Source organism: Brachyistius frenatus, unplaced genomic scaffold (assembly GCF_029030835.1).
Source record: "Brachyistius frenatus isolate BFR_SWC_R1_liver_20210118 unplaced genomic scaffold, ASM2903083v1 Contig_239, whole genome shotgun sequence".
In the NCBI taxonomy this organism is placed as follows: domain Eukaryota; kingdom Metazoa; phylum Chordata; class Actinopteri; family Embiotocidae; genus Brachyistius; species Brachyistius frenatus.
Window position 1 is genome coordinate 235,001 of NW_027210838.1, and position 17,758 is coordinate 252,758.

The 17,758-nt window shown below is 46.7% G+C and overlaps 1 protein-coding gene across 8 annotated transcripts in view; it reads right to left on the reverse strand.

Moving 5' to 3' along the window:
• The window catches only part of satb1b (SATB homeobox 1b), a 94,012-nt gene that overhangs the window by 37,687 nt on the left and 38,567 nt on the right, over positions 1–17,758 (reverse strand). For 5 of the 8 annotated variants that reach the window (XM_069720383.1, XM_069720389.1, XM_069720388.1 and 2 more), the window contains 4 exons: positions 8,926–9,164; positions 5,531–5,707; positions 4,193–4,319; positions 516–639 (listed from right to left, as the gene is read on the reverse strand). In XM_069720383.1, coding sequence (XP_069576484.1) covers positions 516–639; positions 4,193–4,319; positions 5,531–5,707; positions 8,926–9,139 — 642 coding nt within the window. In that variant the 5' untranslated portion in view covers positions 9,140–9,164. Of the gene's footprint in view, positions 1–515; positions 640–4,192; positions 4,320–5,530; positions 5,708–8,925; positions 9,165–10,524; positions 10,751–17,758 lie in introns of those variants that run through there. The other 3 variants (XM_069720387.1, XM_069720386.1, XM_069720384.1) reach the window with 2 other exon arrangements.

Genomic DNA, 17,758 nt, shown 5'->3' on the forward strand with positions numbered 1-17,758 from the left:
AAAAAGAAAAAAAAAAGAAAGAACAAAAAAAAAAAAAAAAAAAAACAACGATCTGGACATTTCTGGGTTCGGGCCAATGTTTACCGAACAATACGTTCACAAAAAAAAAAAAAAAAACATACCTCTGCTTTTTTTTTGGCTGCCGTGTACACACACACACACACACACACACACACACACACACACACACACACACACACACACACACACACACACGAGTCTGTGTGTGCCGTGGGCGGTAAAAGAAACCGAGAAAAAAAAAAAAAAAACAATGCGGGAAAAGCAAACGACAATAGGCGCTGATTTGGATTGTGTTTCCCGTCTGATCAAACTCAGGGCATTTGATAAAGTGCAGGATAAAAAAAAAAAAAAAATTAAAAAAAAGACGAAGGGTGATGGAGCAAGAGGGGGCGGGGGTGGAGGGGGTGTTTGTTTTGTTGGGGGCTTTTTTTTGTTGTTTTGTTTGTTTGTTTGTTGTTTTTGTTTTTTGGAATAAGCAGATTGGGCTTCAGCACCTGTGATAAAGGACATTCTTTAGCCAGAGAGCTCTGATTCATGTCTTTGAGTAACTCCTTGAGGGCGTTTCTTACTGTAGAGTGGCTCCATTGCTCAGGCGGCAGGTCCTCCAGCTTAGGACAACTGTGGAGACAAAAGAGAGGAGAGACACACACACACACACACAGGGGGAGGGGGGGGCAGGAGAGAGAGAGAGGAAGGGACAGATGACAGAGCATGAGACACGTCTCAGGAGAGGAAGACGAGCAGCTCTGATGGCGTCAGACATAATAAAAGAAGATTCAGCGAGACGATATGGAAATCGTTTGGTGTTGATTGGACGTTTTGGGACATTTATATTATATATTGAGGAGGATTTCTTTTTTTTTCCTTTTTTTTTTTTTTTGGTGAGCAGCAACTTGGAGACTATCGGAGATTAAAAACAGAAGAAAAAAAGAAAAAGAAAGAAGCTTTTGACTCGACCCGCTGCAGAAAAACAACCTGTTTCCACAGCAGACCGACGATAATAAATGAAAAACAAATGGGCGACAAAATGATGTTAAAAACGATGCGTGGGACTCTTGTTTATCACCGCGTTGAGCAATTAACATCATCGGCGTCAACCGCGTTGCGATATCATTCTTCTATCTGCACAGATGCACCATTGTTTAGCTGTATGTGTATGTATATGTAACCGGGTCACCGTTATGACACAAAATCACACAACACACGTTTTTAGATGGCAGCAAACACGCCTCAAAAAAAAGTTGGGAGATTTGGGAAGGAGGGGAGGAAGGAGGGGAAGAGGAGGGGGGGAGGGGCATGTTTACCACCGTGTTGCATCACCTCTTTTTACAACCCTCTGTAAAACGTTTGGGAACTGGGTGTTTGCTGGAGTTTTGAAAGTGAAATGTTGTCCCATTCTTGGAACCAAAATAAACCAGTTCAAGTGCTAAAGCCCCTCCCCCTTTTGAGTTCTTCTTCTGTGGTGGCCTGCTCAGTGCAGATCGTTTAGGCCCCTCCTACCACAGCTGTTCACGGTGTCATCCGTCAACACGACGCAGGAGTCTGCCGGTCTTTGAGCTTGTTTCGACGTCTATTTATGTCTTGTTTCTGTTTATTTCTGACCGACAGTCAAAAATCATCAGAACTATTCAATCGAGAGCCTTTTAAAAACTGTAAATCTTCACGTTTGAGAAGACAGATACCGTTTTTTTTTTTTTTTTTTTTTTTTATGAATTACCTCAACGATTAATTGATAATCAAAACTGTAGTTGCTGAATTTTCTGTGGCTCTCCGAACCGTTTCTGCATTAATCAATGGGAACAGAGGATTTTGTTTTCACGCAAAAAAAGAAAACGGCAGAAAAACCGGCAAACCTTCAACGGCTGAAACGCGTTCGTTTGTTTTGCCTTTTCTTTTTTGTTTCCTCGCGACCGTCCTGTTTCCTTATTTACGTGCCTTTTGTTCCAAACAGATGATTCCCCCCCCCTTCCCCCTCCCCCAAATCAAGGTGTAAAAAAAAACACCCTGGTTGCAGTATTATTAACACGCTGATGAACTGGCCGACGCGCAGAGAGGAAAGAGGGAGCTAAGCACCACCCGGGCCTCTGCTCGCTTTTCCTGCTGCAAGCGCCCCTCCAAGACAGACAGATTTCATTTTGGCGCATCAACCAGATGCATCTGGAGATTGCTCTGCCTCCATCCCTCTCTCTCTCTCTCTCTCTTTCATATTCCCCCTCTCTCCCTCTCCTGATTGTTCTGATTAGTTAATTACTTTATACAACACATCTGCTGGATTGATGCATGAATTATACATCAGCTGCATGTGGCGACTATTATTCCGTGTTACTTCTACCTTCCTGGCTTGTTGTGCTCGGCGAAACAATTTAAGGTGTTACTGGCTAGATTTCTGCAGCGGTCGGGTGGGGTGGGGGGTGGAGGAGGAGGGAAGAGGGGGGGGGGTTTAAGGGGATAAATACAAAACAACAACAATCCTGACAACAATATGCAGCAAAAAAAAATAATAATAATAATAATAATCGAAATTGATTTATATGTCGAAGGGATGCATCTCGGCATCAGATCTACCTGAGACTCTCCTTTGCTTTTTTTTTTTTGGTGGTGGTGGGGGGGGGGAGGGGGTAAAGGGAGGGGGGGATAAGACACATATTTCCAGCGGTGGTTTGGGGAGTGGAAACTGAACCGGGTTCCAGTGGTGGTGGTGGGGGGGGGGGTGACAGCCAGTGCATTCTGGATAAACACTTTGTGTGTGTGTGTGTGTGTGTGTGTGTGTGTGTGTGTGTGTGTGTGTGTGTGTGTGTGTGTGTGTGTGTGTGTGTGTGTGTTTTTGGCATTGCACTTATTCGCTGATTTACTCTCCGTTAAACCTGGCTTGACACTTGACAAGATGAGAGATGGAGCAAACTGAGTGGAGGGTTGGGGGGGGGGGGTAGGGGAGAGGTGGGGTTGCGATGAGTCCCTGAGTGCGTGAGACATTGTGCGAATGTTTGTGTGTTTGTGTGTGTGTGTGGGGGGGGGGGCAATAAATCTGTCATTTCGGTGTGTTGTGGAGACGTTATGAGCGAAGAGATAACGGAGAGAATGGAAGAGGAAGAAGAAGAAGAAAAAAAAAAGGGATGGCGTGCAAACGGTCGAGGCTAACATCTGCTCGTGAGAAAACACACACACCAAAACAATGGATTTTCCAGAACACCTTAAACTGCTCCAGCAGAGAGAGAAAAAAGCCTCTGGGGAGAAGGAAGTGGAGGAGAGGGAAGAAGGGAAGAGACACAGACACAGAAGAGATGGAGGAAAAGATGGCTATCCATGCATTTAAAAGGCGGGGGTGGAGGGGGGAAGTGTGGGGGGGGGGGTTGGCTAGCGAGCCCCGGAAATAAACACAACCTTGTGCATTGTGGCTTGGATGGACGTGTTCACATCAGTCGGTGCGTGTGTGAGCGCTCGACTGGTGGCGGTGGAGGTGGTGGGGGTGGAGGTGGAGGTGGTGAGTGGGGAGGGGGAGTGGGAGGAGGAGGAGGGGAGGGGGGACAGAAGGAGGAGAGAGGAGGAACAGCTCTCCAGAGGGTTGCAGAACACTGGGTTAGCGTGCAGCTGGCACAAGCCTCCAACACCAGCGCCAGTCGGCTGTTTCTCCCTCTGTGTGTGTGTGTGTGTGTGTGTGTGTGTGTGTGTGTGTGTGTGTGTGTGTGTGTGTGTGTGTGTGTGTGTGTGTGTGTGTGTGTGTGTGTGTGTGTGTCTTTGTGTCCGCCCGTCTATAAATGCTTGCGCGCTCTCGCCCCGTGTGCGTGTGTGTATAAATACGACAAAAGCCTCACACCTTACAGAGAGGGAGGGAATTTAGCACACAATATGGTGAGCGATAGCAAGGAGATGGGCTAGCGGGGGGGAGGAGGGTTCGGTGGGGGGGGGGGGGTTGGAGATTCAGGAGGAAATATAGTATAAATATAAATATTTATGGAGCTTATTTCAAGAGTCGTGGGTTGTTGTTTTGGGTTTTTTTGCCGCCGCAGTCGGCGACCGCATTTTGTGGGAAAGAGACGAAAGTGTAAAAAGTGTTTGCGATCCGGTTGAGATGTCGGTGAGATCTGAACGTCTCTCACTGAGAGCAGTTCAATTCAATTCAATTAAATTCAATTAAATTAAATTAAATTAAATTAAACGGGGCGTCTCTTACCTGTGCAGCTGGATCTTAAGCGTGACCACGTGGTAGACGTCCTGCAGCATGTCGGCCACTGTGGCGTCGGGTGCGTCTGTCACGTACGACAGCGGGACGGGGTTCCACTTCCCCACCTGAATCATACCTGGACGGTGCGCACACAACACACACACACACACACACACACACACACACACACACACACACACACACACACACACACACACACACACACATAAGTGTGGGTAAATGTGGACACAGAAGCACAACGCAAGAGCAGTCAGTGTTTTTTTTTTCAAACGTGTGGAGACAACAAAGCGGCGACCGGCAGCGACGAAGGAAGTGACCATATTTGGACGAGCTGGGGGCGGAGCCTGACTCGACACTACGGCCCCGCCCGCCGATAGCCGTAACCCGACTGCATCAATAGGAGAGAGAGTGAATGGGAGTCTACGGAGGCCTTTTCGGAGCCAACCTCTGGTGGCGCTCGGCGGTATCGCGGCTGAAGACGCTTCACTTTTCAGAGCCGGGAAAAACTACGTCGACTTTTACATTCAGTCTGCGGTCGGACGCGTTTCGCTGCCGTAAACTTCCTTCGCTTTCTTTTATTTGCTTCTGAAATCGAAGCAGTTGCTCCTGAGACTGCCTTAAAAAAAACACACACACACACAGTGGCGGCCCACACAGCAGGAAGTGAGACGGCTTCTGAGAGAGCTGGACTCGGATGTGTGTGTGTGTGTGTGTGTGTGTGTGTGTGTGTGTGTGTGTGTGTGTGTGTGTGTGTGTGTGTGTGTGTGTGTGTGTGTGTGTGTGTGTGTGTGTGTGTGTGTGTGTAAGTGTGATGGACAGGCTATAATAAAAGAGCATGCAAAGAGGCACCTTGAAACAGCCACCCTCGGCCTGTGTGCGCTCAAGTGCAATTAGCAGACCCCTTCCCTCCACCTGTCCCGCCCCCTCACCTCCACCTGCCCCCCCACCCCCCTTCCCACCGGCTGAGTCACTGAGTGTATGTGTGTATAAATACATACAGTACAAGTGTGTGTGTCAATATATTAGTGGGAAATTGTGTGCATCTGGACTCTGTGTGGGAATGTGTGTGTGTGTGTGTGTGTGTGTGTGTGTGTGTGTGTGTGTGTGTGTGTGTGTGTGTGTGTGTGTGTGTGTGTGTGTGTGTGTGTGCATGTGTGCTCGAGTAACATCGTTTGAGAGAAAACGCCGTAGAGAAAGAGAAAGCCGTTAATGAGCGCCGGAGAGCGATAAGGCGAGAAGATCTATATAAAAAAAGAAAAGAAAAGGGAAGAAACCGAAGAGACGACGACGGCGACGACGAGGATGTCGATTGGTATCCGTGGTTACCTTTGGCCTGGGCCGCCGAGCTGTGGGAGTAGCCCAGCGACAGCAGGGCCATCTCGATGAGCTGGTTGAAGAGCATGTCCTTGCGCACCAGGACGAACTCGGCGTGCTCCTCCTTGCTGTCGAAGTCCATCGGGTTCTCGTAGTGTTCGACCACGCAGAACACGGGCAGCATGTTGCCTGCAAAACACACACGGACACGGGTCGGTTTACTTCTGCACACGCAAACTCCCACCTCCGGTAGTCTGTTAGGGGATGAGGGATTAGTATTTATGGAGGCCGATTTCCACCTGAACCGTCAAAATTCATTTTTCCGCAAAAAAAAAGTATCGACGGCATGAAGTAGGTCTCGTCAAAGAAAACTCACTTCGTTAACACGAATACTTCCTCGTTTACAATCAGCAAAGGTTCTCCTTTCTCTTCTCTCGGCACCGAATCAAAACTCCAGAGGAAACCGCACGCGGTTTTACAGAAATGTGGTCTTCACGTTAAAATGATCAAATTAAATCCGTTATCAAAAGGAAGCGATTACATATCACCGTATGTTAAAATGAGTCTCACACACTTCAAGCTGTTTTTGTGAGTGCAGTCGGCCTACGTGTTGAAATAACATGAATTAAACAGCATCTGAAGCTCTTATTTTGAAGGCGGATGTAGCGTTTCGTAAAGTCCCTTTCATAAGGTCAATAAAAAGTTGAATAAAAGGTTAAAGCTGAAACATTTCAGCGTGATTATTATTATTACAGAGAACCGATTACATATATTGGTTATCACCTACGTTGAAGGTTATCTATTGGCTATCATCTTTGCTAATTCACGCAAATTTTACCGCAAATAACTCACTTAAATTTCGCAGAATCGTGGCGGGTCTTTTTTTTTTTTTTTTTAATTTCCACCGTCTTCCTCCTTTTTGCGACTTCCTGCAGCCTTAAGACGATGACGTAACCCCTCCCGGAGGCGTTAGCACGCTGCCTCGCAGTGACAAGCAAATATACTCAATATCACTGAATTATAACCTTTTAGCTCAGTGTTGAACAAACACGAAGCAGCCACATAAAAAAACCACACAAAAAACCTTCAACTCTTGTCTGCCAGATTTTTTTTTTTTTTTTTGGGGGGGGGGCTAAACACTGTTTATTTGCTGTCAAGATGCTGGGATCACATTAGCCCCTTTTTTTTTTCCTAGCACCTGCCAACCACCGAAATCATCTTCCCATGATGCAGCGCTTCGAAATCCCGAGCCACCTCTTCGCCCTGAGGTTCTCTACGCCCGTGTCAACAGCAGCTCCGCTGCGAGGTGGAGCGAAGAACAATCCTCGTCCAGAGACTGTCGAATTTTCAAATGGGTGGTGGTGGTGTGGGGGAGGGAAGGGGGGGGGGACTGTGTAAATATCATCCAAATATTCCTTTTTGTTTTTTAGCTCAAACGACATCCCGGAAATGTGAAGAAAGTTGTAAAACAACAGCAGTAAGTCGAGAGCGTTGAATGAACTGTAAAAAAAAAAAAAAAAAAAAAAAAACTCTCCGCTGTCACCTGGACACATTTTCTTTTCACGTTAATGCAGATGAAACAAAAACAAAAAACAACAACAACAAAAAAGCTTCACGTTCCTCATAATATTTTCCCATTCCCAGGCATTCCAGAAGATGCACGGCGCTCCGGCAAAAAACAATCAATAAAGCCCGACAGATGCGAAGGGAATGTGCTGAAAGAGCTGCTTTTCTCCTCCCCTGATTTTAATAGATAAAGATCTAACAATAAAGACTGCTGTGTAGGTTCATTTGGGGGATCAATACCGGCTTTGTTTCCAGGGAGCCCAGAGAGGGCTGCGGTAAATATTGTTTCGGGCTCGGACACAATGCCCACTGTGGGCCCTCTGCGAAGCCTCCGTGGCCGGCCGGCCGCCCGACTGCCCCACCACCACCACCACCACCCTCCCCTTAACCTCTTCTTTTTTCTTTTTTTTTTACTAAACTAAACGCAGCGGGATAGGAGGTGTCGTGGAGAGAAAGCAAGAGATGATGAAGGTGAAAAATGAAAAGGCTCTCTCTCTCTCAGCTGGAGCGCAACACGTAGATATAGATATAAATATAAATATATATATATATATATATATATATATATAAAAAGGAGCAAATAGGAGGAAACAACGGCCGATCCGAGGACGCTCACACGGCCACATTCCCGGAGTTCCTGAGTCCCCAGTTGGCCCAAAAAAAAGAAAAAAACTAAATAAGCAGCCAAACAAACAAACAAGCTGCGGCCAAAGTGCTCTAACTATCCCCCCTCCCCCCCCCTCCAAAAAATACAGGTTTTAAAACTAATTTCACAAAACACCGCATTAAAACTCATTTCGCAAAACACCGCATAAAAACATATAATCATAAAAAAAAAAAAATAATAATAATAATAAAAAAAGGTTGGTGTATTGGATAGCTTTATGCCCGCCATGTGTCCCCCCCCCCTCCACCCCTCTTCTCGCAGGATGACGCGAAGTTATATTAAAAAGCTATGTCATAATCTCAAAGTGTAAAACAGCAATGGCCCTTAAAGGACCCCAAAGTTTCCCCGTCAGGAAAGAAACGTCAGAGCGGGAGGGAGCGGTGACACAGCGGCGTGCCGAGAGTCGTTCCAACACCGCTGCTCTATTAGCTATTGTCTGGGAAAATAAGTGAGTGTGTGTGTGTGTGTGTGTGTGTGTGTGTGTGTGTGTGTGTGTGTGTGTGTGTGTGTGTGTGTGTGTGTGTGTGTGTGTGTGTGTGTGTGTGTGTGTGTGTGTGTGTGTCCTGAGACGACTGAAGAAGAGCATTGTAAAAAAAATAAAAAATAAAAAAAGGTTTGAGAGTCGTGGAAGAGCATGGAGAGGTGGTGGTGGTGGTGGTGGTCGGGTGGAGGAGGAGGAGGGGGGCTTCGCTTACTTGAAAAACTTAGTATAAACTATATTAGTTGCTACATGTTTAGACTGCTCTTCTATTATTAATTATTTGGTAAAAGTATCTGATAAATTAATGAAGCATTTCAGCTGTCAATTCATTCTCCGTTAATCATTTTGCCTGAAATCTAAATTTCCTACTTTCAATGAAAAACGTTAAAATTGCTTCTTTATCGTGGAAATATTCTGGGTTTTTTTGGCACACGAGACAAAGAGAAGAGGAAGATTTTCATATTTGAGAAGCACACGGTGTCATTTTTGTGGGCCAGTTAACTAACTGATTAACCGACTAAGCGTCCACACAACTTTTCTACGAACCTGAGTCTTCAAATTGACTTCTTTTTTTGGGGGGGGCCTAATAACCTCCAAAAATACAACAATTTAAAATCTCTTCACAAGCCGGAAAATATTTGTCATAATTATCATTTCACACACACACACACACACACACACTCTCCGTCTTACCTCTCTTGTGGCAGGTCTTCAGCAGGTGGCCCGTGGGCTTGTACGGGACCCCGGCGAGCTTGGCCCCGGTGCTGCCCAGCCTGGCCCGGCCCAGTGGGCTACCGTTCTGCTCCAGCCGGGGCAGCTTGGCCGGCGGGGCCTTGGCCTCCGCCATGCTGTTGACCAGCTCGGCGTTCTCCTTGCCCAGACACGTCTCGCTGAGATGGTCCATCATTCTCAGCACCTCTGCTCACTATCACCTGGTGGAGACAAGGAGGAGGGTAACGGGGGTTTCGGGGGTCAGCTGAAAGGTGCGTCACCGGGGAGGAGGAGGAGGGCTGGAGGGGGCGGAGGTGTGAGGGTTTGAGAAATGGGCTCGAAATCCTTTACGTCACAAATAATCTGAGAACCCTCAGCTTTGACGACTCAGGCCGTCGCCGTCAGGACGTTTTTTTTTTTTTTTTTTCCATGCAGCTGTAGTGTTCCCATTTTTCAACGCATGCATTATGTATGGGTGTCCCGCTAGAGATTCCCATGCGAAAGGGAGGTGGAGGAGGAGGAGGTGGAGGAGGAGGAGGAAGAGGAGGAGGAAGGGGGCAAACAAGCGTCGGTTTTAGTGCAAACACATTAATTTGCTGGGAGATTCCACTTGAATGAGTACAGTGCAGTTCAAGGAACAAGGTTTTGCACACGCACACTTTGGCTTGTGAGTCACTGTGTGTGTGTGTGTGTGTGTGTGTGTGTGTGTGTGTGTGTGTGTCTTCACATCCGTGACGCAGCTCACGATAAAAAAAAAAAAAAAAAAAAAAAAAAGGGAGGCCGCGACGATGTGACAGACACAGTCAGTTATGACTTTACAGGTGTGAGGTTTTATTTTTAGATTGTGCAAGTGCAGCGTGATACTCGAGGTAAGTTTATAACTTCGGGATAAGGAGGAGGAGGTGGAGGAGGAGGTGGAGGTGGGGGGACTCCAAAAAAAAACCCAAAAAAACAAAAAAAACCAGGCAGGTGCTGACTCATGAGGGTAGTCATCAAAAAGTTATAGTGGGAAAGGAACAAGATGGGAGGGAGAGGAGGAGAGGAGGAGAGGAGAGGAGAAAGATGGAGGGAGGCTGCAGCACCTACAGGTGCTTTGAGACGATTCACATCATTCAAAAAACTTTAAAATATTCAGGATGATAAAACAAATAACTAAAAAGAAAAAAGGTGGAAAATGTGCCGGTAAAGGGACACCCAACTGGAATAAAAGAGTGAAAAGGGTCAAAATCATCCACCAGCCCCCCTCCACCCCCACCCACCACCCCACCCCACCACCCCCACGCAAAAAAAAAAAAAAAAAAAAAGATCATGAACTCTCCCCCCCCCCTCCACACACACCCCCTCCTCCACACCCCACCACCCATTCATAGCATGCAATGAGGCAACTAATTCCCCCCACAAATGGAGGGGTGGCGGTGGGCAGAGGAATCCAGACCCGGATACAGTCCGGATCCAGGTCAGGGTTTTTAAATGACCTTAAAAGACACACACGCACACGCACACAAAAAAAAAAAAAAAAAAAAACCCAGAGCAATAGTTAAAGTTAAAGAGGAGAGAGTTACAACAACCTCCGAAACCAACCTGAACCGCAGCACTCGGGCACCGGAGAGCATATAACACCGTCTTCTTCAAGTTTTGGCCACGGTAGTAGAAAAAGATTTAAAAAATAAAAATAAAAAATTTAATTTAAAAAAAAAAAAAAAAAAAAAAAACACCAACTCCCGGTTTCCTCTGCCGTTATCTCTCTCGGTGTCTCGGTCCTCTCTACGTGTGCATGACAGCGAGGAGGGTTGTCAGGTGAAATCAGCGTTCAGTGATCAAAAAGCCGCTTTCCTCCTGCTCCTCCTGGCGGAGCTCTGGCAGGCGGAGCGAACAAACAACAACCCGGGGCTGCGCGAGGGACGACGGGGTCGAGATGGACCGCGATAGGCGAACATTGGTGAGCGGTGGTGGTGTGTGTGTGTGTGTGTGTGTGTGTGTGTGTGTGTGTGTGTGTGTGTGTGTGTGTGTGTGTGTGTGTGCAGCCCGAGCTAATTCCGTCCAACCGGAGGAAGGAGACAAGCGGCAACGGAAAGCGTCAAAACCGGCGACATTTAGCACAAAAGTGAGCGGCGGGTTTGTCGCCGCGTGCCGACGGTTACAAGTGAAGGCGACTTCGGCGGTAGTTGGCGGCGGCACCACATCCGAGGGGGCGCAGAGGCAGCCCGGTAGCAGCGGGAGGAGGAGGAGGAGGAGGAGGAGGAGGAAAGGAGGAGAAGAAGAAGGAAAAAAAAAAAAAAAAAAAAAAAGCACCCAAGAAGACCGGACGGACACAGTTGTAATAACAACAACCGGCCGCGGAGGAGACCTAATACAAAACCATCGGCTCGTGCGCGCGCGCGCGTGTGTGTGTGTGTGTGTTCACGGACCCCCCCCCCCCCCTCTACAAAATAAAATAATAATAAAAAAAATAGCTTGAACGTCGTAGCGGAGCTCGGTTGTGACTAAACCGGCGGGGCTCACGAGAGAGCGAGGAGGGGAGAGGAGGGGGGAGGAGGTAAATATCAAGCCGACGTGGAGACGACGTACGCGGACAGTCGGAACAGGTTCCGCGCGGAATATACAAAAAAAACAACAACAACAACAACAACAAAAAACAAGGCGAAGAGGGAAGAGGGGGGTGGGGGTGGGGGGGGAGCGAGGGGAAGGGAAAGGGGAGGGTGGGGGGGTCAAAAAGTGCGATGTCGAGGATAAATAAGGCTCCGCCGCGGATGCGCGAGACGAGAGAGAAAGCTGCCCGCGCGACAGTAACAGTAGGAGGTGTCCTGTTGGATCGGCGGCGGCGTCCGGACGGAGCTCCTCTTTTCTGTCCTAGCTCCCTCTCTCTGACTGTCTCTCACTCCGTCTCTCCCTCTCTCTGTCCCCATTAAATTATTAGTTGTATTGACTCATCACTCCCCCACCACCCCACCACCACCACCACCACCACCACCTCCCCCTTTCCTCTCTCCTCCTCTCTCCTCCTCCTCTCCTTCGCTTGCTGCTGGTGCTGCTCGCCGCTTGCCTGTGCTTCCCCCTTTCTCCTCCTCATTTCAAATGGCGTGGTATAGAGGGGGTAAAAAAAAAAAAAAAAAAAAAAAATGGGGGGGGGGAGAAAGGAAGGAGGTGTGTGTGAGAGAGAAATACCCCCCCGCCTCCTTCTCTTCTCCCCCTTCTTCCCATCAATATTAAAAACGTAACAGATGATTCCTCCGCATCTCAGGCCGAAAAAAAAGTCCTGAAGGAGACAAATAAAAGTGGAGAAAGTACACACACACACACACACACACACACTAATACACACACACACACACACACACACACACACACACACACACACACACACACAACGGGGAGGAACGATAGTGCGATTTCCGGCTGTGCGCGCAGGAATTTTTAATCAGCTTGATTAGAGTGAGGCGGTCCTGCATTTATTACCGGGTAACACGCAGATGCTCTCGCACGCACGCACGCGCACACACACACACACACACTAGATACCTTAATTTATGACGTGTGTGTTATTTATTTATTTATTGATCCTCAGGTTTTTTTGTTGTTGTCGTTTTTTTTTTTTTTTTTTTACTTCGGCACCCAATATCTCATATTTTACAACTTATTTCACTCAGTTCTGCAACGATTAGTCGATTAATCGATCGGTTGATCCACAGGAAATCAATCGTCAACTAATTTTTTTGGATAATTGATTAATTGTTTTGAAAAAATATTTAAAAATGTCCTGATTTTAGCTTCGTAAATGTGAATTTTCCAGTTGCTTTTCGTCCTTTATGATAATAAAGTGAATATATTCTGATATTTTGCAGTTTGGGTAACACTCAGCATTTTTCTGACCGAACAACTAATTAAGTCAAACAAGGAAAATCAATCTATGGATCAATCGATATATATATATATATATATATATATATATATATATAAACAAACATTAAATTGAACACACCAAAATAGCACCAAAGTAAAGGGGAACTATTTGACCTCTAGTCAGTGTTGAATCTCTAAAGACAAAAGTAAAGGTTTTCAAAAAATATATATATATAACTTGCATGAGTTTGATTAAAAGAGAATTTCTGCAGTTGAAATCAAATAATAAGTCTATTTTTTTTTTAGTCTTTTAAATCCCAGAAGTTTTGTTTTACATGCTATGAAGTGAAATCAGAAACTACAACTATATTGGACTATAGTTAAAAAAAAAAAAAAAAAAAAAACTGACATATTTATACATTGAAGTCTATTAATTTACAGCTTTCACACCATCAGGGCATTAATTATCAATCTGCGCTGATAAATATTAATGACGAGGCTGATATTAGTCGTACTGTACAACGTGAAGCCGCGGGGATTTCTTTTCCTCCGTCTAATATTTATTTCACGCTCTGGAAGTATAAGGTCACGAGATAATTATCTTTTGAACGCCGCTCATCGACGACGGCGTCGAACAAATTAAGACTCGAAGTCGGAAGTTAAAGCCGAAAAGCGGCAAATAAAAAGTCGCCCTTCTTCAACGTTTCTCCGGCGTTGTTATGACGACCGCTTTTAACCTTCAAACTTTCACCTCGTGTGTTATTGTCAAAGCAGATTATCCCCAAAATATTAAGACGAGCTAATCTCCTGTTGACGATGTCAACAAAAGTCCAAACTGTCAAAGCGGCCGGAATTGTTTTTTTTGTTGTTTTTTTTCCTGAAAATGATTTTCACGAGATAAATCTGTTGATATGGTCAATAAGACGCTGTCGGCGTGTCGCCTTTAAGGGCGGCCTAATGATGATGATGATGTCGTGTTAATGATGGACAGGTGATAATAAACAGTAATGCTGGTGTTGAGGGTTGAAGGTAGTTCGAGGCAAAGTTCAAAAAGTGGAAATCGAGATCTTGAATAGATAAATAAGTAAATATAGTGACATCTTATTGAAAAGGTTCTTCCAGACAGAAAGGAAGGTGTCGCTCTCTGTCGTCGGGCCGAAGCGTCGACATCAAAGCTAAAAGAAACGTCACCGAGCGCCTCTGACCAGGTTGCACAAGAACAAAAACAGGAAACCAACAGAAAACAGGAAGCGAGCGCACCTACGGTTGACGTCAGAGCCGAACCGTGGAGGTCATGCGAAGCGCTGAACATCACCGGCTGCATGCTCGCTGATGCAGAACGTCTTCACAGAGCTCACCAACAATTACGGACGCTGAACGCTCACCAACGCCTACGAACACTCACCAACACTCACCAACGCCTACGAACGCTCACCAACACTCACCAACGCTCACCAATGCCTACGAACGCTCACCAACGCTCACCAACACTCATCAACGCCTACGAACGCTCACCAACGCCTACGAACGCTCACCAACACTCACCAACACTCACCAACGCCTACGAACGCTCACCAATGCCTACGAACGCTCACCAACGCCTATGAACGCTCACCAACGCCTATGAACGCTCACCAACGCCTACGAACGCTCACCAACGCCTACCAACGCTCACCAACGCTCTACAACGCTCACCAACGCTCACCAACGCTCACCAACGCCTACGAACGCTCACCAACGCCTACGGACGCTCACCAACGCCTATGAACGCTCACCAACGCCTACCAACGCTCACCAACGCCTATGAACGCTCACCAACGCCTACCAACGCTCACCAACGCCTACGAACGAACGCTCACCAACGCCTACGGACGCTCACCAACGCCTATGAACGCTCACCAACGCCTACCAACGCTCACCAACGCTCACCAACGCCTACCAACGCTCACCAACGCTCACCAACGCCTACGAACGCTCACCAACGCTCACCAACGCCTACGGACGCTCACCAACGCCTATGAACGCTCACCAACGCCTACCAACGCCTATGAACGCTCACCAACACACACGAACGTAAAAAACAAAACAAAAAAACAGACAAGAAGTTTCCTCAACAACGTGAGAAAGAAGAGACGAAGTGACCGATCTGGTGCTGTATCACCAGGCGGTATACTCACATCCTCTCCATTCAACCCCCCACCCGCCCCAACCCTCCTCCCCCCTCAATGTTCCACCCACCCGACGTAGGGGTCAAACGTTTCTTCATTTGAAAAATACAAAAAAAAAAAAAAAAAAAAAACCGACCTCATTATGAATTCACGAGCAGCAGAATGTCAGCAGAGAAGCTTTTAACGGTGAAACGGTAAAAACTCACCTCTCGGACCCGAGATGGAGAAAACGGTGACACCCAGAGGTGGAAGTTTTGAGGGGGCGTTTATTTCTTTTTTGTGTGTTTTTTTTTAAAAGGGTCCACTCACTGTGTTGATGTGTTTGTTTTTTTTTAAACAGGAAATGGAAGGAGTTGTTGAAACCGCTCGCGTACGAGACCTCGACGTCTTTGAATCGGAGGGATCGGTTCTCCGGGTTTCAGGGAGCACGTCTGCACCGTGTACTGAACACAGCTGCGGTGCGCCGTGTGGTTTAAATGGCTCTGTGTGTGTGTGTGTGTGTGTGTGTGTGTGTGTGTGTGTGTGTGTGTGTGTGTGTGTGTGTGTGTGTGTGTGTGTGTGTGTGTGTGTGAAAATAAAAGGACCCCAAACTGCAGAGTAATTGCTGCATTTTCAGAGATTCACTCCCCAAACGTTTGATATTATTATTCAGCTCCTGAAAGACGTGCCAAAGATTTCCACCAAGAAAACATGGAAGTAACCCCCCACCCCCCACCCCACCCACCCACCCACCCCCCGGAAAAAAAACAAAAGAATCCACGCGAGCCCTTTTTTCTTTCTTTAATTGTCCTGTAAAATATGTCTTTTTGAAGAATAATGAATTGATGTTTTGTGTTTGTGGAGCCTCAAAATCATGATACGTAGTAATATGACTCCCCCCCCCCCAATCATCACCACCACCACCCAAAAACCTGCTCCAACAGCAGGCTGCTCTGCACCACCTCGCTCCGTGCACGTTGACATGTTTTCCACGTTTCGCATGTTTTACACGATGTTCACCGCGGCTCCCGTTTCCCTTTTCTCTCGTTTTTGTTGTTGTTTTTTTTTTTTTTTTTTGCCTTGGCCGCGGTTAGCAAGCATTGGAAAAAAAAAAAACACAAAAAAACCCCAAAAAAACAGGAGCGCCGGTGAAAGCGAGCCATTGTCGGCAAAAAAAAAAAAAAAAAAATTCTATCTGGCATGACGCAAGCAAAGCCGCAGTCATTTCCACTGTGATTGTCGGGCACCATCAGAGAGCATCGATAACCCCTGCCAGGCCTTGGCACCGCCAACAGGTGCCGGTTACTGCCAGCTCCGAAGTTGGCACCGAGGCGGCTGTGAAAACCCTCTGACATCCAGAAGGGCACAGATTTGCACTGAATGCACCACTGAATCAACACTGCTGATTATCAATTAACATATACCGTTTTGTATCGCACAGAAAAGAAGAGGGAAAAAATGGGCTTTTTTTGGGGGGGTGGGGGGGCAGAGGGGGCGGGGGGGGGGGGGAAACACAGAAAGCCTGTTTAAAGATACTAGCTGTGTGCTGGTCTAATCACGCGCTGAATGCAGATTTAGCTTCTGTTCAAGGTGGGTTTTTACAAGCCCGCGTGGCTTTTTGTGTGTCGAGGGGGAAGATTCACGACGTGGTGAGCGGCGAGCGGGAATTGTTTCCGGGCAGGATTTTTGTATCCCGATGGCTACGTTTGCATAGAAATCCTATAAAAAACAACAAAAAAACAACAACAACAACAAAAAAATGCCACGACAGGCTGGATGCTCGTATTTAAAATCAGATTGAAACACATTTCACCTTCAGTGTGTGTGTGTGTGTGTGTGTGTGTGTGTGTGTGTGTGTGTGTGTGTGTGTGTGTGTGTGTGTGTGTGTGTGTGTGTGTGTGTGTGTGTGTGTGTGTGTCACATCAGGAGTCACATCTGGCCTCGCTTGCCTTTTTCTTTTTTAAAACCTCCACGTTCACGTCACAGCAGGAGCGAAAGTATTGTGTGTATTTCTTTACTAATAATCGGCACACAAAAGGGAAAAAAAAAAGGGGGGGGGGGCAGACGGGAGACGTATCGGTGTTGGCTCGGCGTCGGTTGAAAGCGTCTTTATTTAGCGTGTCAGGCGAAGAAGCGGCGCCATCGCTCCCGAGCGTACGTAGGTGTTGTGATGTCTTCATGCTCGCCACTCCTGAAGCCTTTTCTAATGGGCATTAATGCGATTATTTGCTTTCCCCTAATACAAATTAGTCTGCGCATCCGAGTCTGACGCAAAAACAAACGGAGAAAAGGGTGAAAAGCTCGCCCGACTTTGAGCGCCTTTCTGCGAGCGTCTCCCACAACAACAACAACAACAACAACAACAACAAGAAGAACACACACGCGCACATAAACATAATAGTATTATTAGAGGCTTGCGGAGGATTTAATAATCTGTCGAGGAACGTGTCAAAGCACGCCCGCGTCGGTGTGGGTGCACAGACGAACCCTCAGCGAGACAGAAGATGTCATGTTGTGGAGAAAGAGGGGAAAAAAGAAAAGATGAGAACACCAGGAGACGCCGTGCAAAAAGCAACAAGGCGGTTAAATGAGTCGTAAAAGTGACAATAAGAATCAGAATAAACGCGTCGATTTGATGCAAGAATGACAGTTGTTTTTTTTTTTTTTTTTCATGATAAAGGAGGAGGAGGCGTTTGGAACTTTTTTTTTTTTTTTTTTTTTTTTTTTGGTCATGATATGACATCACGTGTCGAATTTCAAAACATTGGAAATACTACGTGAACTACGAAGCGGGACGTTTACAAAAACCTACATTTTTCTAGAAATGA